Source organism: Choloepus didactylus, chromosome 16 (assembly GCF_015220235.1).
Source record: "Choloepus didactylus isolate mChoDid1 chromosome 16, mChoDid1.pri, whole genome shotgun sequence".
Lineage (NCBI taxonomy): Eukaryota > Metazoa > Chordata > Mammalia > Pilosa > Megalonychidae > Choloepus > Choloepus didactylus.
The window spans coordinates 69,018,907-69,041,657 of NC_051322.1; the positions used below are offsets into that span (position 1 = coordinate 69,018,907).

Sequence of the window (22,751 nt, forward strand, 5' to 3'; positions counted from 1 at the left end):
TTTGCAGAACTCTGTGGGGTGTAGGTAATAGCTGAGATGTGAAAAGATGTTAGCTAGGCTAGTCCCAATATGATTGGAAATGAAGTCACTTTTTTTTTTTATACTAAAGGTGGGGCAGTGGCAAATATGTTGCAACAATATTAAAAGAAAAGCAGTAAACTTTAATAAAATAGCTTGTCTGTATACATTTTAAAAAGCCATAAAAAGTTTACAGAAAGGCCAAGTTTTCTAAAATGCAAAGGAGTTCAAATGAATGTACATATAGTGTTGCAATGGCCAAATAACCAGGTTTACTTTTTGAACTGAAATGCAAAGAGCAAGGTAATAGATGATATTTTAAGCAAAACATATCAGGGAAATCATTTTTTGTGTTTTATTAAGTGAAAATCCTAGTGCCAGTTGGGGCAGTCAGGTGAATGAGGGCTAAATCACTGCTTCTCACGTGTTCTGAAGCATGTTTACAGATGAAAAGGGAATACAAAGTTAAATGATTTGTAGATTAAACAAAGGTTACAGACTTTACTGCAGGATTTTTTAGGCTTTATATTGTAATGTGCTTTGTGTGAGTGGTAGGTGAAGGAGGAGACATTTCTCTTAAAGCATGGCATGCGACCGTAATTTCATGGAACAAGCTTTAGGAAACTTGGGAGCAGATTATTGCTAAAATTACTTCCATATATAAAATTCCACAATCCTGTGAAGAGCTGAGGCAACCATACATGATTAATTCTCCCATTTATTGTTTCTGGACACTTCAGTTCTTATAAAATCTTCCTAAATTTATCCTTTGTGTTGATAAAGAGAGTATTAAGGAGTTTATTAATTTGAAAGAATCTGTGTATCTATCCAAATGGGTAAGATGCTTTAACATAACCCTCTGAATGCTCAGCTTTTAGGAGACTTCTAAACAGAAGCATTTAAATCACATTCCATTCTGACATTTGATCAAGAGAAAAGTTTTAGGCAGAGAAGAATTTGACAGAAGGGGTAGGTGAGTTCAACCACAAGAAGAGGAACCTAGTGGAAGGAGGGGGAAGGTCCTCCAAAATAAATTCATCAGCAGTGAAAGAACAGCAAATATACCTGTGTTACTAGTTAGTATTTAAAAAATGACAAATCCAAATACTTTTAGTTTCACTTACCCTACAAAATTAGTTTTAGAGTGACAGCACACAGTGGTTGCTTTTTCATCTGGTTTTGATAGTGAACAAAAAGACCTATAATGCAAATACGTTAACTAGTTTCTGACTTGATAGGCGTTCTTCTTTAAAATACATTACTTAGTTGTATTTTGTACTATGACAACTGGAAAGATCTTATGATTGTGATGTCATTCTCCTGTCCCCTCCAAAAAAAGAAAAAAATGATTTTCTAAAGCTCTAAGGAACAGAATTAAAGGATTGATCACAGAAGGTGAAGGGAAAGCCAGAGTGGGTTAAAAATACATGAAGTGAACAAATTCTTCTGCTAAAATAGGAGCAAGGTAAATTAGTAAAGTCAGGGAATAGGAGGGGTGAAAATGACCTGGAGTACGTGCTGAACCGTGGCTGTAGCCCCAGAGATCACAGAGGTTAAACAACTACTTGGAAAAGTTATGTGTGGGTGTGAAAAAAAGGACAGATGGGTTCTTCTACCTCTGTACTGCCTCTCTTCGTAGAGCCCTTCATCAGAATCTGTTCCTGTTTTCTTTTCTTCATAGTTGTGGCAGTTACCCAGGTCTAGAACCTTTTTTTTTCCTTCAAAATTAATGACATTAATATAGCCTTAAGAAAGCATAAACACAAATAATACTTTGACTTTATTGCTTCTAAGGGACAGCCTCCCAAATCTTCCAATTTCTTCAGTATTCACATACAGAGTATACTAGTTAATTACAAGTGTATTCCCTTCTGTTCACTGTGACAGTGGATCTTGATCTACATAAAATTCAAATATAAAAAGAACAAATGTAGTGGTCACTTATTAAAATATGATTTCAAATAATGTCCTCTGAGGCTGGGTTGTCTTTACCATAGTATTTTGCTCTGATTCTTGTACAAATGCTTCATCCCTCCAAGGCTTGGTTTCTGCTGCTCATGGGATTGTTTTAAAGATTAAAGGAGCTACTCACTGTTCAATAAATGGGAAGCATTTTATTTTTGTATTTTTCATATTTATGTTTTCATAGTATTTAACTTCAGGAGGACAAAATCTTGCAGAAATATCTGAATTGAGTTATCCATGCTTATTCTTGGAGGAAAAAAATAGTTCCTTAACTTGTCTCTTGTTGAGGTAACAATTATAGTGTTTTAAAGTAAAAGTTTACAAATGTTAATGCTAATAATCAATAAAATGTTACTTGTTTTTCTTTTTCAGGAGTGGACGCTTCTCTTGTGAGCCAGCTGGCGGTCTTACCTCTTTGACCGAACCACCCAAAGGACCTGGCTTTGGTGTGCAAGCAGGCCTTTAATTTATATTCAACTGTATATATATATATATATATATATATATCACACAAGAAATAAAATACGAATCTCCTGTCTACTTAAACTTACTTTTTATATTATGTGTTAATTCATACGGTGATGGTTAATCCAGTCGGTGTATACCTTAGTGATAACCTAGCAACTTGAAGTAGTATGTATCATGTTAACAACACATAGCACCATTTTAAAGTCTTCTGATATCTGTGGCTAACTATGAAGACATTACTGCATAATCTAGTTAAAAGTTACTCCAACTTCAACCATTTTCAACTGCCAGGTCACTTTTGTCAATAATGTTACTGATGAAATAATAATTAGGTTAAAGTAAGTATTAGGTTACTACTATAAAGTAAAAGACCCACCAAATTTCATATGTTTGGCTTTTCCATCATTAGTCACAGCCAAGTCTGAGTTAACATGATCTTTCTTAGATGTCATTTGTCAGTATTTCATTTAAACATTTTATGAAAGAAAGTCAAGAATGTAGTATTGGCAGCTCACAATTGTCACTACATTTCCAACTGGTAAGTAATACTTCAGGCACACTTTAGGTATAAGGAGGAAAAGGCAGTTTTCTTTAAAAAGCATTGCTCATCATTTTTAAAGAAGAAATGTACAAAATACTTTGACATTATTCTCTGGCTATTTGGACACTGCCAAGTATACAAAAAAAAAAAAGTTGGGGATTAAATTGGAAGTATAATCTGATTTGGAAAAATTAGTGGATATGCAAAATATACTCTTCAGTTGTACTGATGTTATAACTTTAAAAAAAAAAAGGATAAAACCTTTAGTGTATTATATACAGTTCAAGAAGTTAGCCTTAGTACATTAGTTTTGCAAATAGGAAAAAAAAATAGCCACCTATTTCATGCATGGCTAAATCTAATTCAGTTGTTTCAGGATTTCTCAAAGTCACTATCTGGCCTTCCTCTTGAGACCAACTAGTAATTATTCATTAGGAAGTGTTCTGGTTTGCTAATGCTGCTGTTAAGCAAAATACCAGGAATGGATTGGCTTTTATAAAGGGGGCTTATTTGGTTACAAAGTTAACAGTTTTAAGGCCATAAGTGTCCAAGGTAAGGGGGTACCTTCACTGAAGGATGGCCAACGGCATCCAGAAAACCTGTTAGCTGTGAAGGCACATGGCTGGCATCTGCTCCAAAGTTCTGGTTTCAAAATGGCTTTCTTCCAGAACATTCCTCTCTAGGCTGCAGCTCCTCAAAAATGCCACTCTTAGTTGCTCTTGGAGTGTCTGTCCTCTCTTAGCTTCTCCAGAGCAAAAGTGCTTTCAAAGGTCATCTCCAAAATGTCTCTGTAAGCTGCAGCTCCTCTCTCAGCTCCTGTGTGTTCTTCAGTGTCCCTCTTGGCTGTAGCAAGCTTGCTCCTTCTTTCTGAGTTTATATAGTGCTCTAGTAAACTAATAAAGGCCCATGCTGAATGGGTGTGGCCACACCTCCATGGAAATGATCTAATCAGAGTTATCACCTACAGTTGGGTGGGTCGCATCTCCATGGAAATACTCAAAAGAATTACAATCTAATCAACACTAATACCTCTGCCCACACAAGACTGCATCAAAGATAATGGCATTTGGGGGGACATACATTCAAACTGGAACAGGAAGTATGCTGACTAAAAACATAATTGCTTATTTTTAAGTATGTCTTGTTAAAAATTAAGTTTTTGGTTTTTAATTGAGAAGATAAACAGTAATACATGATTATTTTTCAAGTGGCACAAAAACGTAACACAATAAAAATATCTTCCTTCTTGAACTTCCAATAGGCAACCATTTTTACCAGTTACTTTTATAAAATAATCCATACATATTGACTATCTGCTTATCCTATTTATTAATGCTGTTAAGCCTTTTATTTAAAATTATGGAACACAAATATTCCTGTAAGTACACTTAAAGAAATTTAATGTTGATGTAAAGCTTACATTCTATATTCCAATTTTTTCCTATGTCCCAATAATGTCCTTTTGACCCTTTCCTCCTCCATTCTTAGATGCCATCCAGTATCATGTATTACATTTAATTATCATCTCTTTAGTTCTTTTTTGAAATTGTGGAAACTTATACAACATAAATCTTCCCATTCCAACCCCTCCCAATCCTAACACTGAGATTAATCACATTCACAATGTAGAAGCACCCTCACCACCATCCATTACTAGAACTTTCCCTTCACCCAAATGTAAACCCTACACTCATTTTTCATTAAATTCCCCATTGCTCCTGCTCCCCACCCTTGGTAACCTATACTCTACTTCTGGTCTCTGAGTTTACACTCTGGTATTTTGTGGTTACCATGGGGCTTAAATTTAACATTCTAAATCTAGAATAATCCATTTGCTTTGATACCAACTTAATTTCAACAGTATACATAACATATTTCTATACCTCTTCATCCCCACCTTTATGTAGTTCTTGTCATATACTACATACTTGTACATTACGAGAACCATTGATTTATTAGTCCATTTTATGCATTTGCCTTTTATATCCTATAGGAAGTAAAAAGTGATGTTCTAAATCAAAAATACAATTTACTGGTATTTATATATACCTATAATATTATCTTTACCGGAGATCTTTATTTCTTCCTGTGGTTTCAGTCATTTGTCTAATGTCCTTTCCTTTCAACCTGCACAACTCCTTCAGCATTTCTGTCCAGTGATGATGAACTCTCAGCTTTTGTTTCTCTGGGAATGTCTTAATTTCGCTCTCATTTTTGAAAGAGTTTTGCCATATAAAGAATTAATGGTTGGCAGTTTTTTGGTTTTAGCACTTTAAATGTGGTTTCCACTGCCACCTTGCCTCCCTGGTTTCTGATGAGAAATTGGCACTTAATCTTATTGAGGCACCCCTTTATGTGACACCTTGCTTCTCTCTTGCAGCTTTCCCTTTGGCATTTGACAGTTTGATTATAACATGGTATGGGATGGGCCTATTTAGGTTTATCCTTTTTGGAGTTTGTTGAGCATCTTGGATGTATCTAGTCATGTCGCTCATTAAATTTGGGAAGTTTCAGCCAATATTTGTTTGAATATTCTCTGCTCCTTCTTTCTTCTTCTGGGACTCCCAGAATGTGTATAATGGTATGCTTGCTGGTATCCCACTGTTCACTTTTTTTCATTTTTTCCTCCTCCTACTCCTCAGACTGGATGATTTCAGTTTCTTATCTTCAGGTTCACTGATTTTTCTGCAGCTCCAATTGCTCCTGAACCCCCTTTAGGGAATTTTTTAATTGCTGTTACTATGGTCTTCAGCTCTTATTTGATTTTTTCATAATTTCGATTTCTTTGTCGATATTCTGTATTCATCTATTGTTTCCCTGATTTCCTTTAGCTCTTTGAGCATATTCAGGAACATTAAAAAAAAACTTTGTCTGGTATGGCCTAGGTTTGGTCTTCCTCATTGATGGTTTCTAATGCTTTACCCTTCTCCTTTGCCTGAGCCATTGCTTCCTGTTTCTTTGTAGGTTTTGTAATCTTTTGTTGAAAGGTGGATATTTTGATATTTTAATGTTTTATCCCTGGAATTTAGGGTCAGAGCCCTCTGTTCCTTAAGCTTGTCTCTACCTTGTGTTCCTTGAATGCCAGGAGCAAAGAAAAACAAAAGGAACAAAAGAAAACACCTTTTTCAGTCTTTTGTAGATTGGCCTGTGCAAGCACTCTCCTTATGAATTTGGGGAATAGCCTCAGGCATAAGCTTAGGGGCCTCCAGATCCTTTCTGAGCATGTCTGGTCTTATCTTGGACCTGCGAATGTAGCCCTGGGAATTCCTGTTTACAGATACAAATATCCCCTTTCCTGGGATAGTTTTCCTAGTCACTGTTCTGTATTCCTATAGCCAGCAGTCCCTTGCCCAAGACAGCACAACTTGATCTGCTCTCTCCTAGCAACTTTTTAGGTGCTCACTGAGCTGCCTTCAACACACAAGGCAGGTTTTAATATGCGTAGTCCCTCTGTCCACCACCTAACAGGGTGGGTCAGACATACATGGTCCTAGTATGTGCACAAGGATTGCTCTGCTCCCTCCAGAGACTACAGATCCATACTGTGAGTGCAGGGCTGCTCTGCATGTGAAGGGGGGGAGGAGGGATCAACAAGGGCTCCATGCAATCCTAGGGCTTTTAAGGAGCTTTTTTCTGAATTGGGAGCTTGCCTCAATCCTTTAAACGGTTTTCTGCAGTTGGGGGGTGGGGGACTTGAAGTGTCTCACTGCTATCTTGATCAGTGTGTGTGTGTGTGGGGGGGGAGGATGTCCAGATCTTTCCGTATTAGGATTATGAGTTGAGCCATGCGTAATTTTTTTGCCCATTTTTTCTTGGAGATCTTATCAATTTTAACACAGACCACCAATTTTAAAGACAGTTTTCTGATTAGCTTTTAAAAACACTAGGTACAATTCTATTATCATAATCCAAGATGGTTTCAAATTGTATATGATCACACTGATTAAAATCTCCCTGCCAGTTTTCAGGAGTTGGAGATGACAGCTGTATTTCAGCCTATTTCCCAAACCAGTAGGGAAAGAGAGGTGGGCATTAATTATAAATATACCACTACAGGCTCACCCATTTCCTGTTCTCAGCTCTTAACTCTCTATAATTTTGTGCTATTATAAAGGGGCCATTTGGGCAGGAAAGTTTACTCATTGCTGTTAGATGGCAAAAATAAACTAACAACCAATTCAACTTTATTTTCATCTTCCTTGTTGGCAAAAAAAATTAATAGCTGTTTTTGTTTTCTTTACAGAATGTCTACTGAAAATTGCTAGGTAAACTTACTAATTATTCCGAATTTCTTCCTGTAAGTGGATGGTTCCAATCATATTTACTGCAAAGACATTGCAATCTTGTAGACTAATTCATGTAATAAGTTATGATCTGATGTTGTATTTTTCATTTACTACTTTCAACTTCCTGAAATGTGGCAGCATCTTTGGGATCATCTGTTTAACTAGACTAAAAACATAATAGTAGCAGTTGATGATTCTAAAGAAGTACAGAACTAAATTACAAGATGGAAAGATATTAAATTTTGCAGAATGGTTTCTATGTCAGGTATTAAATATACACATTTTAAGTTTTTGCTGGTGATCACCCTAACTGTGTTAAAACTTTGGCTACTTTGGTAAAAAATTTGGTGAAAAATAACTTGTGCTAAATTTCCCATAAATTTATAGTGGTTACCCTTTTGAGTCCATTTACTCATATTTAATACAAATAAAAATATTCTAATTTCTGATAAAAAAAACTAAGACATCTAAAATTGGGGTCCTTGACGGGGTACATTTCGCTATAATAAAGAATTGGTAATGAGTACGAAGAAAACGTTTTAGCTGCTTGCTGGAAAATAGATGTCCACAACTTCTGACAAGGAAAGACAGGACTGTTCAACAATGAAGCCTCAGCACCTTACTATATAGCATAAGGATGTAAATAGCACAAGGATATAATAGCACAAGGATATAAAAGTTTTCTTCCAGCTTTTTTTGAGACCTTTATTCAGAGCACAGTTTTTGACTATGGCCTTAATTTTTCTATTACAATTAGATTTCTTGATTCCATTTCTTTCACACTGAAAAGGAAAAGTAGCTCCTTTTGCTTTCAAAGTTTCACTTGGACCTTTTGAATAATAAATCCTGGCTGATTTATCATTTTTCATGTTTGTAGATTACCAACTATAATCTTAATGAGTTTTATTAACTTTTTTTTTTACAACTTTTAACTCTACAATGAACTTTTCTGTTATAGACAGTGATTCTATTGAGCATAGTCCATACAGTGCACTGGCTCACACTTGCTTTATCAGAGGTTTATTAGGCTCTAGCTGTTGCCATAAATTTATGCTTAATTTATTTCTGCAAATTTTAAATCAAGATTAGCTACCTTTCTTCAAAGCATGGTGATGGTGGTAGCACATCATTGTAAATGTAATTAATGCCACTGAATAGAATACTTAAAAATGGTTAAAATGGTAAGTTTTATGCTATATATTTGTTACCACAAGAAATAAGAGATAATTGGCCACCTTTCCATTTTAAGTGCGGCACTACTTCTACAGAAATAGCTCACTGCCATGCAAGCAATACTAACTGACCTACTCCCTATGCCTGGGTAAATGAGAACCATTTCAATGACTTAGATGTAAAAAAAAAAGAGAAATAAGTCTCTCAGTTAGACGCAGGAGAAATCGGGAATCTAGAAAAGCGAAAAATAGTTATCTTTAATACAAGTTTATGCTTTCCCGTCATCTGCGATTTGTGACTACGCGGTGGTGTGGGAATTCGGAGGCCACCATTAGCGATGAAGGAGAAGGTGGTTTCCTTCCAATTATGTTAACACTTTGGTGGTTAACGCATGAACAAATTCTCGCAGATTGCCCTCGAGGTATAAAGCGTCCCGAAAGAGGTCAGAACCCACGCTGCTGCTACGCGGTGTCAGCTACAGCGACGGTAAATGTTCCCCACGCGCTACTCTTCCCCAGGCCCCTCAAGTCATCAAGCCCAGAGTGGGCACTTGCAGGTGTGAGTGGCAGCGGGCCTGTGCCACCATCCTGGCGCCCGCGAGTCTCTGCGTTAGAGGTAGCGACGGCGACCCGCGCCATCCACGCCGGCTAGGCGCCGGGCGGCTCCCAAGCAGCCCCTCCGCGGTAGCGCCTCCGCCCTCACACCATGACCTCCGCCCCGGCAGACGCTCGCAGACACGCTCCCCCAGCCCTGCAAAAGCAACGCATGAATACCCCATGTGGAGCCTTCTCGTCATCGCCGCCGCCGCCGCCGCCATTTCCAGAAACTTCCAGTCACATCCACTGCCATGGTCGCCACCACCAGCGGCTACGGAGCCGCTTGCTCGGCTGCGCCAATGGCGCCTCTCCTCGCCCCACTCCGAGTACCCCTCCCCTTCCGTGCCGGCTGACAGGGCCGGGGGAGGCGGCGGTGCCCTGGGGCGCCCGGGGCGGGGGAGAAAACGTCGTTGGTTCCCGGGCGAGGAACTGGCACAAAGGGAGAAGTCCCAGCCTCCACCCCCGACGCCGGCTTGCACTTGGTACGTCCCGCCCCCGCCCACGGAGCGGCGCGCTCCGCCAAAGCCCTGCCAGAGCGCGTCTGAGCGCAGGAGCTGCCGGACGGAAGCAGCGGGCGCCCCGGGGCGGGGCTCTCGCCGTCTGTCCCGTGCTGCCGCGTCACGTGCTGGCGCGCAGGCCAATCGCTGGGCGGCGCCGCGCTGGGGAGCGAGGAGGCTGTGGTGAGGGACCGACGGGGACCGGAGATGTTTTCAAGCCCGGTCCCGGCGGTGTTAGTGGCGGTTGCAGCGGTGGCGAAGACGACGACAACGCAGAGTCCCTCGTCCCGGAACTAACGCCTCCCGTGCAGGGCGTGACGCGGAGTCCGTGTGGGAGAGGGGGCGTGGCGAACGGGGAGGAGGCAGGAGGCTTGGTACGGAGCTGCCCCGGCGCCTGAGGGGACCCTCGGGTCTGCGCTGTGCCGGTCGTGCCCGAGAGAGGTAAGGGCCGCCCCGCTGTCTGCGGATGACAGGCCGTTACCGCCTGCCGGGTTCCCGCCCGCCCCGGGTCACCGCCGCGGTCCGGGGCGTGCGGGGGGCGGCGGCGCAGGTGCGAGCGGCCGGCCGGGGGTGCGCGGCGGCGCGGGGCGCTGTCAGGGACGCGGGGCGGCGGGCGCGGGACGGGGGCAGGGCCCGGGGGGCGAGGGCAGCAGGGAGAGGGAGGGCCCGGGTGGTTTCGGCGGGGGCGCCTCCCTTTCCTCGGCGCCACCAGCCTGGGCGCGCTCGGCGCCGCCGCCTCCGGTAACATGGCGGGGCTGGCGGAGCGCGTGTGCGCGCGTATGAGTGCGCGAGTGTGCGCGGCCGCCGGAGTCCGCGGGCGGGTCCTCGGCGCGCTAGCCGCACCCCGGGAGCTGACGGCCGCCGGCGACGGCCCAGCGACTCTTGGAGGCCCGGGGGCTGAACCTCCTGCCGCGAGGGCCAGAGGTGCCTGGGTGGCAGTGGAGAGAAGGGGAGGTGGCCGCTTCGATAGCTTTCGGCAGAAAGGAAAGCGGCGACGCTGCAGTTCCTTTCTAAATGTCAGTATCATTTCTCCTTGCCGCATTGGCTTGTCGGTTCACTGCATCGTTTGGTGTGCGGGTTCGAACATGTTCGTAGACCCTTGGAGCAAGTGAGGTTCTTAGATCTCATTTTGAGGAGTAATGTGCTGTGACGCATCCTGGAGGATCCCAAAGCGTTGCCTAAACGGTTGTACAAAGAGGCTGCCGAAGCCCAGCTGACAGCTGTTTTAGTAATAACAGTATAACACTGTTTAGGATGGGAAGTTAGCAGTATTGCACCAATTGAAACGGTAGGAGAAATTTTAAGCAGTGTATTTACTGGGATTGTAATTTTCCCTGCATACCCGCAGCTAAACTGAGAACGCGGGTGAATTGCGTTGCTGATCCAGTGATCTGTTAACACTTTGGAAGTATCTCTAATCCTGAAATTAAAATGGACCTTAGTTCTCAATAAAGTATTTCTTATTAATTTAATTTATTTAACGTTTTATGTTGAAATATTTTCAGTTTACGGGACAGTTATAAAAATAATACAAACCCCATATAGGGAAATCCAGCATACCCCCTTCTCTCCGATACCTAGATCCACCAAATTTTATGTTTTGCCACATTTGCTGTATCATTTTATCAGCCCATCTATTTATCCATGTATGTGTCCTTTTTTTTTTTTTATTTTAAAATGCTTTATGTAAATTATAAAGGAAGGCAAACTAGTAAAATGTAACTGTTTATTAAAAACATATGCTAAAGTAGGCTGTTAAAGATCCTGGGCACTGATCTGTTTCAATTTCTTCAATCATTATAAAAGGGTTTCCTGGAGATTAGCTCAGAATTGGCAGAACATATGCTGTATTGGTGCCAAGTGGCTTAAAAACAAAATGAGATTGTTGTCGACACATAAGATCAAATTGTTATATTAACTAATCTTTTTGTTGGAAAAAGTCTTTAATTTGGGCTAAAAGAAAAAAATGTTTAAAGATTTGAAATGTTTCCTGCTAGAAATTATAGCCAAGGGAAAACGCTTTCCTACTTAAAGAATTTTGGGGGTTGACCCAAGCACTAACTAAATTTCTCAAGGACTGCTGACAGCTTGACTAAAGTCAAGCATGACTGTTCAGGTATGCATTCGATTTTAGAGACAGGCAAGATGTTAAAATGAAGGAAAACCTCCGTGTTACGTGGTATGCATGGAAGAAAAATTGGAATAAAAGAGCAGGGTGCCTTTAATCTTGTGAATCTCTTATGATTTCTGTATTAGTCGTTAGAATAGTTTTATGAAAGAAGCACACCTGGGAAAGTGGGAATCTCTGGGTGTGTATTACATGAAGAAGAGGAGGAGTAAAGAGAACAAAACTATTCAGCTGAGGAAAGAACTTAGTAGGTGAAAATATATTGTGCAATATGTGGTAATTCTTTAATATAAGGAAGGGGAAAAAGTTTCTTTTATTTAAAGAGAAATGTCAAATTGTTGGAATAAGTTTAAAGAATATGATTTTATCAGAATGTTGATATGTTAGAAGTTGTTGAAAAATGTATATTGGAGAAATGGTAGTAAAGACATTTGGAAAACACTTTGTTGGAAAAGAGATTTTTATTCTAAAGAATATGAAGAATAATTGTAAAAATATTATTTCAATTTTTTGGTGTTAGTTGACCAGTGGTTAAATTTTTCTTTAAACTCCTTTTATGTTTTAAGAGTGTTATTTCAATCTAAAAGGAGACTGGTTAGTGAGATTTGTCGTTTCTGTCATAGTCCATGAGAGATTTAGACTGCTTTCTGTACATTAATGTGATGTGGAAGCAACATCTATCAGAGATGAAGAATTTGTCCAAATAGGAATTTGCAATAGGTTGTTTAAGAACTATTGACACTACTTGCTTATTTGGAATTTGTTGCTAACAACAACATGTACTTGTAAAATGCCTTACCAACACAAAGAGTACAATCTTGGAGATTTATCCTTAGAGCTGGAAGGGACCTCAAATTTTCTACTCCAGTTTCCTCATTTTACAGATGAGAAAATCAAGACCTAGAAAGATGAAATGACTTACCGAAGGCAACAGAGCTAGTTAAAACAGTCTGTGGTTTGGCCTAGAGGTTTCTTTCTGTGAAGATGATAATTTGCCTCTTTCTTTAGAAGTAGCTTCATGAGGTAGTGGAACTTGAAATGTAAGTGAAAAGGCCCAGGTTTAAATTCTTGATTTGTCACTTCCTAACATTGTGATTTTTGACAGATCGCATGAACTTTCAGAACTCTGCCTTCTTAATCTACAAAAATAATTTTCCTTCATAATTTTTACAAGGTTGTTGGATGGAGCAAATGAGAATGTTATATGGAAAGCACTTTGTTCAAACTTTTATGCCACTAAAAATGATGTTTGTTTGTTTTTTAAAGAAAATATAATTCTTAAAGTGTAACAAGTTGTCTAGATCCCTAGGTTTGTGCTTAGCTCTTGTTTTATCATTTTTCAGCATCTACTGGTTTACGGATTATCACTCCCTGTAGATACATTTTCTGATTCCCACTTTGTTCTAATCTTAGTAAAGCCTCTTATGAACATTTAAATATTACAGTTGTTAGAGCCTGACTTCCTCTGGTGAATTTGTTGTTTCTTCACATAGTTCTGGAAATATTCTCCTATACACTCATTCACACATAATTTGTCTTTTTTTCTTTACCATACAGTAGCTTTTAAGAAGTAATAGTGAAAATGTCTTAAATTCCTAAAACCTATAGAAACATAAACCCTAAATGGGGATGGTCTGTTTCTAGATATGGCAGTAGCTGGAGATAATTTTCTTTATAAGCTCATTGTTGAATAGTTCATGTTGAGGTCATATGGTAGATCTAAGGTATATAGAAATATTGAAAGTGTTTTTCGTGGTTTGTTTTTACCGTTAAGTTTAAAGACCTTTTTTTACTAGTGCTTTAAACTGAAAATACTGGTAACAAGTATATAAATACTGTAATGTTACATAGATTTTCAGAGTACTTGTATGCTTGAAAATAAGGGTAATGATAATCATAGATAACATTTGTTCAGCACTTGGAATATGCAAGTTTCTGTATTCCAAGTGTTTCAGATAATTTTCCTAACAACCTGTGAAATAGATACTATTAATATTCTAATTTATGATTATGGAAATTGAGGATTTGAGCATTTATGTGATGTGTTGATACTCATACAGCTAAATAAGTGACAGCAGGAATTCTAACTCAGGCAGGCTGACTACATTATCTCCACTTTTAACCATTCCTGTAGTGTTTAGCTGGTTTTGAAGAGTTTTAAAGAAATACAAGAATGATAGATGATAAGCCAACAAGCCTTTTATTAATTTTACTTTTATTATTTTCTTTTTATGAGAAGCTGATACAGTTTTTTGTTCCAAATATTAGGTGTCAGAAGCTGCTTATTCTCACTAGCTACAAAAAGACGATACTTGTTAATGTTACAAGAGGCTATTCTAAAAGACCCCACCTTGATATTAATGTTATTATTCTTAAGAGGCATACTGAAATCAGAGTGACTGAAGAAAAAAATAAATAAGCAATCTCATTCAGGATTTTAATAAAGGAATAGATTCAGCAATATAAAGTTTGAGTTTGTCTTGGTTAGAAAATAGCATCCCAAACTAGGTTTTCTGATTCGTGAGACTTTGCAAAATTCAAAGAAATTTAAAATTGAAACTTAATTCCTGCGGATATTAAGTTTAAATTCAGAAATGTTTCCAAATTGAGATAAGTAGAAGAGGTAAGTTATGAAGCTGCAAGTTATAGGGTGAAATGATCTTTGGCTTTTAAAAAATTGTAAATTAAAAAACCTGTATTCTTTGACCAATTCCTTGGCATCTTTCCTTAGACTAAAATTGTTTCAATACTTGTAGTAATTTATTTTTCTGGTTATCTGTTTGTATTTGGACATAATTGGGGAAAATATCACAGATGTTAGCAACTAATGTCATATTTTTAACTACTTTATTGCTTGAAAGAGTTTTGTGGAGAGCCTTGTAGCTTCTCAGATTTCAAATTGTTCTTCTTCCCACATAGGTCCTGTGACATTCTGACTTCTTAATAGAGAACAAAAACCATGTGTGGCTCTTTCTTCTTCCTAGAAGTAGCCATATTGACTCAGTAAAAAAATAATAATACCTTTGAAAGTGTAATGCATTGTAAATTCACAAAATACTTTTCACATCCAATCTCATTTGAATTTCACAACTCTGTGAGAGAGACAAAACAAAGATTGTCAGCTCATCTGATGTATTGAGCCGTGGATTGAATCCAGGTTATAAATATCTAGAGTAATGCTGGACTTTTTTGAAATTTACTCATGAAAGGGAAGCATTAGCAAACCTAAACGGAGAGGAAAGAAAGACATATACTTTCATTATCTTTTCACTGAAGCCACATTGTATACAGTTTTCTTTCTTTTCCATTATACATTTTCTGTGACTTAAGTCTAGTGGAAGTAAACATTAAAAAACACTATTTATACCACTTTAATAATTAGTGGTAGTAGTTAATGATGATAAAGAGAATCATAATACGTATTTACAGAATCTTTGTTGAGGATTTTTAAATGTTTGAGTCTCAGAGGTAGTGGTGAATATTAATATCGTGTGGAGTATAAGAAATTTAAAATTTCACAGAACGTTTCCTACCATAATTTGTACAAGATTGTTGTTATTTAGGATTAAAGCCTTGGCTTACTTTCCTGTGTTCTATATTCAAGTCTTGCAAACTGAGTTAAAATAAACCATTTTCACCAGAGTTTAAGTCTCACTATTTGGAAGTTTCTTATTTTGAAGTTTTGTGTACTAGTTGTTAGATACTTTCAAATATATTATTTTTATATGTGATCAGAGTAGATGTCTTACCTATCTAGTTAAGGAAACGCTTTGAAAAGTTGTCACTGGAATTCTAGAGCTTATTACTCAAGAACTAACTTGAAGTTTAGGAGGTATTATATAAATTTAAGTCCATTACTTTGAAAGAAATTGTTTCTTCATTAAGATCAATTCAGTTCATTCATATGTTTGTAGTTGAGGTGATCCATCCAGTAGTGATTATTCAACCTTCAGAAAGTATCCCTGTTTTCCAGGATTCTTATAAACATCCCCAAAATGAAATTGAGTAACTCCCTTTAACCTCCAGTTGAACAGGACAAAAATTACCTCTTTAACAAGTTGCTATTTGTCTTCATGTTATTGAAAGTAAACAGGAACGGTTAATAGCAAATTGGCTTACTCATTCTTCCGTTCTTTTGTCCTTTTTCCCCCTTACTGGTTTTTCCTTCCCCTTCAGGCATTAGTGCTCTCCTACTTTGCACATACTCTCCCGGTGAAATTAAGAACTATACCTTTCAGTTGTTGATGAATATTTTAAATTGTGTTACTTAATTCAGATTACAAGTTGCCACTTATATTTTACATTTTAAGGCTTTTGTCTTTTTATCTAACTACAGTAATTTGGAGAATGAGTTAAATAATCATTTGCATTTTCTCTTCTGTGAATTAGTTCTACTTGTGCTTTGGCCATTTTTCTCTCTCTGTTTCCTCTTAACTCAAAACTTCCTGAAGTATACTTGTCAAAAATTTAAACAAATAATTTTTTAACATTTTTATTGGGGTTTTAAAAAATTACGAAGTTAATAAATGCTTATTGTTACACTAAAAGCTATATAAATGAAAAGGTTGCTAATTCTTTGACCTTTGCATATTCTTTGTATATTAGAGAGTTTTCATATTTTGTGTTATATGTTACAAATATTTTTCCTAATCTATCATTTATCATTTGACCTTAGAACTTTTATTTTATCACAAAGCCCCCAAAGAAACTGGCTCTCTCCAAACCATCACCTTATTGGGGTGTTAACCGTTTAAGCACATTTTCTATGCCATTCACATCCCTAGACCAAGAATTTCCCTTGCCTATAGCTTTTGTATGCTCAAAATGTTGGGGAAGAGATAGCAGAAAACAGTGAGAATCCTTTGAACTCGGGAAAAAATGAGGAGTCTGACACTTGAGTCATATTCATTATTAAATGCTAATTGACTGGTAGTCACATAATTGCAAATACTCTGTAGTTGATAATGGGCTCTCCACTTAAATTTTCATTCACTCTTTGCAGTGGCCTTGTGAAGTTTATCTTATTCTCGTTTTACAGGTGAGGTTCAAGTTGTCATTTAAAGTCACATATATCTAGTAAATGATAGTGTGACTATTGCTTCCTTGTAAAATTATACCGTCAAAGAATTGATGCTATTACTAAGAGAAAAAAGGATAAAATGGTAGGCAAATTTTGAGCCTTTTTTAGGGAAAGATAAGTATTATGAATTGTGGATTTTACAAAGACTGAAAGAAAAGTCTTGAAGGATCTAGTCTGAAAACATGAGTTATCTGCATGTTGGACTTCAGAGGTGACTGGAATTTTTGTCTTTCTACATCTTTTATTTTTCTGGTTTTACTGCAGTGAACAAATATTATCAATATAATAAAGTTTTAAGCACTCTGTTCAGGTAACAAATGTTAAGGTGATGGCTCTATGCACAGCACTGCACTTGGCATTGTTGAGGCAGGAGTTTGGGGTAGGAAAAGACAAGTGAAGGCAGTCTCATAGTCTGTGTCTTTTTAAGGATTTAACTCAGGAAACAAAGCATAGACATGTGAAATAGCAGAACAGTATTATTCTTTAATTATCCAAACTGTTCTCTAGTTGGTGCAGGAAGGAATGCAGTAAGGACTTGGGTCACGTCTGTCTTCTTCACTGTTGTATCCCCAAATGCATGGCATTGTAAATGATCAGCTTATATTTATTGAATGAATGAGAATCACTTCTGCTGATGACAGAGGAATGACAAGAAAAGGTATATAGCAGTTTAGAAAAGGCTGTGATTATTAGGCTGAGGAACTTAGCATGTATGAATTTCCAGGATGGTGAATGATATAATACAAATTCTCTTAGATAATAAATCTGTGAGATGTATGGAACTCAAATTGGAGTCAGTGAGATCATTGAAATGGCTATTAGGTATTAGAGTTTTAGGTCCCTATGCTAAGCATACATCTGAAGACATTCTCTGCTCTGGTGGAGCTTAACATCTAGAAGAGAGAGATATTTAAACAGGTATCTGTAATTACGGAGAGGTTCTATAAACATTTTGAAGTTATATTGCAATTTTTTGTGTGTGAATATGTGTTCAGGAAAAAGGATTTGTGGATTTTTGGCTCTGAAGTAAGTCTACAATCCAAAAAAAGCTGAGAATCTCTGGCTTAGAAATTTAAGTTCAGTTTTTGAGGTAGAGCTATTACATTTTTAAATAGTCCTAAGCTTCTTTATTTAGGCATTATTTTTTCGTAGTATCTTTTCTTTAACAAATAAAGCTGCTTAATATTTGTATTGTTCATGGAATTTGCCTTTTTATTCAGTTATGTGCATGGTTATAGATCAGGAAATGTTTTATTGTAAAAAGAAAACTACCATAAGACTCAAAAGAAAACAGCAATATGGACTAATAATAATGTGCAAACTCTGAGAATTGAATCTGGGGGCATGGGTTATATAAGGGGAAGGCTTACCTAAAAGTTCCTAGATTGTAAGCTCTTACAGCAGTCACATATGTTCTTGAGCTGTAACAGTTATTTCTGAATTTTGAGATTCTGAGCTGTTTGTGTGTGACACTCAGTCCCTGGAGCTTCGGGGTCTGTGTGGTGCCTGGGACTCGGAGCCAGAGTTCTGCAGCTGTGAGTGTTGGCATTGCCCCGTGAATTAACTGTTAAAGAGGCTGAAAAAGAAATCAAACTTCGATTGGAGATATGAGATGAAATGGACTTGGTTGAGATTGGGGTAGATTGGGCTAAAGGGTAGAGGATGATATTAACCGTGTTTTGAAACTTTGGCTTCTGTGTGAGACCAAAGGAAGAGATGTTTATATGGTGCAAAATCTATATTTTCTGTAGCATACTATGTAATTTAACTTGTTTGGTCAGTTTATGCAAATGCCATAATTACTTGGAATCTTGACTAGGGAGTGACACCTTGTTGGTTAGTACAGGTTAGCTTGAAGCCCTGATACAACCCAGAGTAATTTGGGCAGAAAATAAAAAGTATTTACAAAGCCCCCTTGAGGGACTGGGGAAAAATGTGGAAATATTAGACTTCCCCAGCTGGGAAATTCCTGATATTCTCACAAGCATTGGGAACTACCAGCTTAGTAGGCTGAGACCTCGATCTTGTGGCTTGCCCTTATGAAGCTTTTTACTGCAAAGGAGAGGCTAAGCATACTCATAATTGTGCCTAAGAGTCACCCCCAGAGAACCTCTTGTTGCTCAGATGTGGCCTCTCTCTGTAAGGCAACTCGGCATGTAAACTCACTGCCCTCCTCCTACATGGGATGTGACTCCCAGGGGTATAAATCTCCCTGGCAATGTGGGACGTGACTCTCAGAGATGAGCCTGAATCCTGCATTGTTTGATTGAGAAAGCCTTCTAAACCAAAAGGTGGAAGGGAAATGAAACAAAATAAAGTTTCAGTGGCTGAGAGATTTCAGATGGAGTCGAGAAGGCATTCTGGAGGTAACTCTTAGGCCTTATATAGATATCCCTTTTTAGTTTTGAGTTTATTAGAATAGCTAGAAGGAAATATCTGAAACTGTTGAACTGTAATCCAGTATCCTTGATTCTTGAAGGCAATCATATAACCATATAGCTTATATGGTGTGACCATATGATTGTGAAAACCTTATGGCTCACACTTCCTTTACCTAGTGTATGAACAAATTAGTAGAAAAATGGGGACAAAAAGTAAATGAATAATATGGGGGAGGAGGCATATGGGATGTTTTGGGTGTTCTTTTTACCTTTTTTCTTTCTTATTTTTATTTTTTGAGTAATGAAAATGTTCAAAAATTGTAGTGATGAATGCACAACTCTATGATGATACTGTGAACAGTTGTTTTACACTTTGGATGATTGTATGGTATGTGAATATATTTTAATTAAAAAAAAAAAAAAACGTAAGGGAGCAGCTTCATGACCTTGGATTTGATCATGATTTCTTTGTTATGACACCAAACTCATGAACAACAAAAGAAAAAAGATAAAAACTTTTGTGCATTGAAGGACATTATCACAAAAGTGAAAATACAGCCTACAGATGGGAGAAGATAGTTGCAAAGCATTTATCTTGATAGAGTTCAATATCCAGAATATATAAAGAAGTGCTACAACTCAATAACAACAACAATAATAACCCAGTTAAATATGGGCAAAGGACTTGAGTAGACTTTTCTCCAAAGAAGATGTATAAATGACCGATAAGCACATAAAAATATGCTCACCGTAATTAGTCATGAGGGAAACACAAATCAAAATTGCAATGAGATACCACTTCACACCCACTAAGATGGCTATTAATAAAAAAAAAATGATAAATGTTGGTGAGGACGTAGAGAAATTGGAGCCCTCGTATATTGTTGGTGGGGTTGAAAACTGGTGCAGCCACTGGGAAAAAATGTTTGGGGGTTCCTCAAAGAATTACATATGGAATTATCATATGACCTCGCAATTCTGCCCTTTGGTGTATACCCAAAAGAGTTGAAAGTAGGGACTATCACAAATACTTGTACATCAGTGTTCATAGCAGCATTATTCACAATTGCCAAAACAACCCATGTGTCTATCACAACAAAAATAAACAAAATTTAGTATATACATATAATGAGATAATATTCAGTCAATAAAGGAATGAATTTCTGATACATGCTGCAACATGGATGAAATTTGAAAATGTTATGTTGAGTGAAATAAGTCAGATGCAAAAGAACAAAAAGTTTATGATTTCCCTTATATGAAATATCTAAAATAAAAAAATTAGTAAAGACAGAAGTAAAGCTACCAGGGAAAGGGGGAAATAGGGAGTTTTTGCTTAATATACATGGAGTTTGTTTGGGGTCATGAAAAAGTCTTTGTGATGGATGGTGGTAGTGGTAGCAGAACACTGTGAATGTAATTAATATCACTGAATTGTACACTTAAAAATGGTTAAATTGGGGCATTTTCTGTTTTATATGTGTTGCTACCTTAGGGAAAAAAAAACCTAATAGATACTTATTCTTTCCCATTGACATTGGAGTTTTCAAAGTACCAACCTTTTCAAGTTACTTCCGTAGATCAGCAATTAGAATACAGTGAATTTACTCACTCTGATCCCTTATTATGATAATTCTCATTGTCCTCAGCATGTTGTTTTTTTTAAATTCAGTTTTATTGAGATACGTTCACATATCATACAGTCATCCATGGTGTACAATCAACTGTTTACAGTACCATCATATAGTTATGCATTCATTACCCCAATCTATTTTTGAACATTTTCCTTACATCAGAAAGAATCAGAATAAGTATAAAAAATAAAAGTAAAAAAGAACACCCAAATCATCCCCCCCATCCCACCCTATTCTTCATTTAGTTTTTGTCCCCATTCTTCTACTCATCCATCCACTAGATAAAGGGAGTGTGACCCACAGGGTTTTCACAATCACACTGTCACCCCTTGTAAGCTACATTGTTTTACATTTGTCTTCAGGAGTCCAGACTACTGGTTTGGAGTTTGATAGTTTCAGATATTTACTTCTAGCTATTCCAGTACGTTAAAACCTAAGAGGTGTTATCTATATAGTGCATAAGAATGTCCACCAGATTGATCTCTCGGCTCCATTTGATCCTCAGCATGTTTTTTTGATTCATAAGAATGTCCACCAGATTGACACCGCGGCTTCATTTGATCCTCAGCATGTTTTTTTAATTAATTTTATTGATATATTCACACACCATAGAGTCCATCCAAAGTAGACAAACAGTGGTTCACAGTATCATCACATAGTTTGGTATTCATCACCATGATCAATTTTAGTACATTTGCATTACTCCAGAAAAAGAACCCCAAACATCCCATACCCCTTACCGCCCCCATTGACCCCTAGTATTGACTCTATGCAATTTTATGACTTACAGTAAAGGTAGGTTAACTAAGACTGTGTAGTATTGTCAGAGATGTATAAATCAGTGGAACAGAATAAAACTCTAGAAGTAGATGCATAGAAATACAGGTAACTGACTTTTTTTTTTTTTTCCTCCCTCTATAGCTATACAGTCATTTAAGATAATAATGGATTACAGCTCAATAATTTCTGGTGTTTCCTTCTAGCTGTTCTAATACACTAGAAAATAAAAAATATCTATATAATAAATCATTAGTCACAGTAATTTGTTAAATTATTTCTCAGTTATTCCTTCTCCCTCTCATTTGATCATTCTCTCAGTCTTCAGGGATATCTGGGCAATGACCATTTTAACTTCATGTTGGAAATGGGTGTTGACATGGGGTAGAGGAACGAAACTGGTTGATGTTCTTGGAGAGACTGGTACCTCTGAGTTTCAGGGCTTATCTGGCATACAACAATCTGGAGGCTTTAAGTTTCTGAAACAATAAACTTGCTAGGCAGAACATTTATAGAGTCTTGGATAGAGCCCAGGATGTTCTTTAGGGTTTTCAGGAGTACTGTTGGTTGGAGCTTGGCATACTGTGGCAGTTTGCGATATCTGGCTGAAACTTGCAATAATAGTATCCTCCAGAAATGACCTCTAGACTCTATTTGAAATCTCTTAGTCACTGAAACTTTATTTTGTTCCATTTCTTTTCCACCTTTGGGTCAAGAAGGCTTTCTTAATCCCACGGTACCAGGGCCAGGCTCATCCCTCCTCAGCATGTTTTGGCAGGGAAAAGTTTTTCTAAATTGCTCTGCACAAAAGAGCTACCAATGATACATATGTACTACTGCCCTAAATCAGTTTAGAACCTGTTGGGTTTTTTTAATATACAGTTATTTAAAAATACAGTTATTTTGAATTCTTGTATGAGAGATTGTATTGATGAGAGAGTGGGAGACAGGAAAAATGAGATAGTAGATTATAGCTAAAATAGAGTGCAGACTGTTCAACCCTGATATGAAGTTATACGGAAGCTATAATTTTAGGCTGTAACTGAAGCGGAATTACTCCTGACCCCTTTTAGAATCTGTAATTCCTTCCACTGTTGACCGTGAAGTGAATATGGTAGCTATTAGATTTCTCCTTTCAGGATTGGTTAATTTTTTCAGCATCAGCTGCTAGTGCCAGAGATGCAGGTAAAGCTCCCTTACCACTTTC

The 22,751-nt window shown here is 37.7% G+C and overlaps 2 protein-coding genes across 4 annotated transcripts in view; both read left to right on the plus strand.

Moving 5' to 3' along the window:
* NDUFV2 (NADH:ubiquinone oxidoreductase core subunit V2) overlaps positions 1-2,533 on the plus strand; it is a 40,188-nt gene extending 37,655 nt beyond the window's left edge. For both annotated transcript variants that reach the window (XM_037805756.1, XM_037805757.1), the window contains exon 8: positions 2,356-2,533. In XM_037805756.1, the coding sequence (XP_037661684.1) occupies positions 2,356-2,449 (94 nt within the window). In that variant the 3' untranslated portion in view covers positions 2,450-2,533. The remainder of the gene's footprint in view (positions 1-2,355) is intronic.
* Positions 2,534-9,506: 6,973 nt separating this feature from the next.
* ANKRD12 (ankyrin repeat domain 12) overlaps positions 9,507-22,751 on the plus strand; it is a 158,336-nt gene continuing 145,091 nt past the window's right edge. The window contains exon 1 of one of the 2 annotated variants that reach the window (XM_037805909.1): positions 9,507-9,985. The gene's annotated coding sequence lies outside the window, so the exon portion shown is untranslated. The remainder of the gene's footprint in view (positions 9,986-22,751) is intronic. The other variant, XM_037805911.1, reaches the window with a different exon arrangement.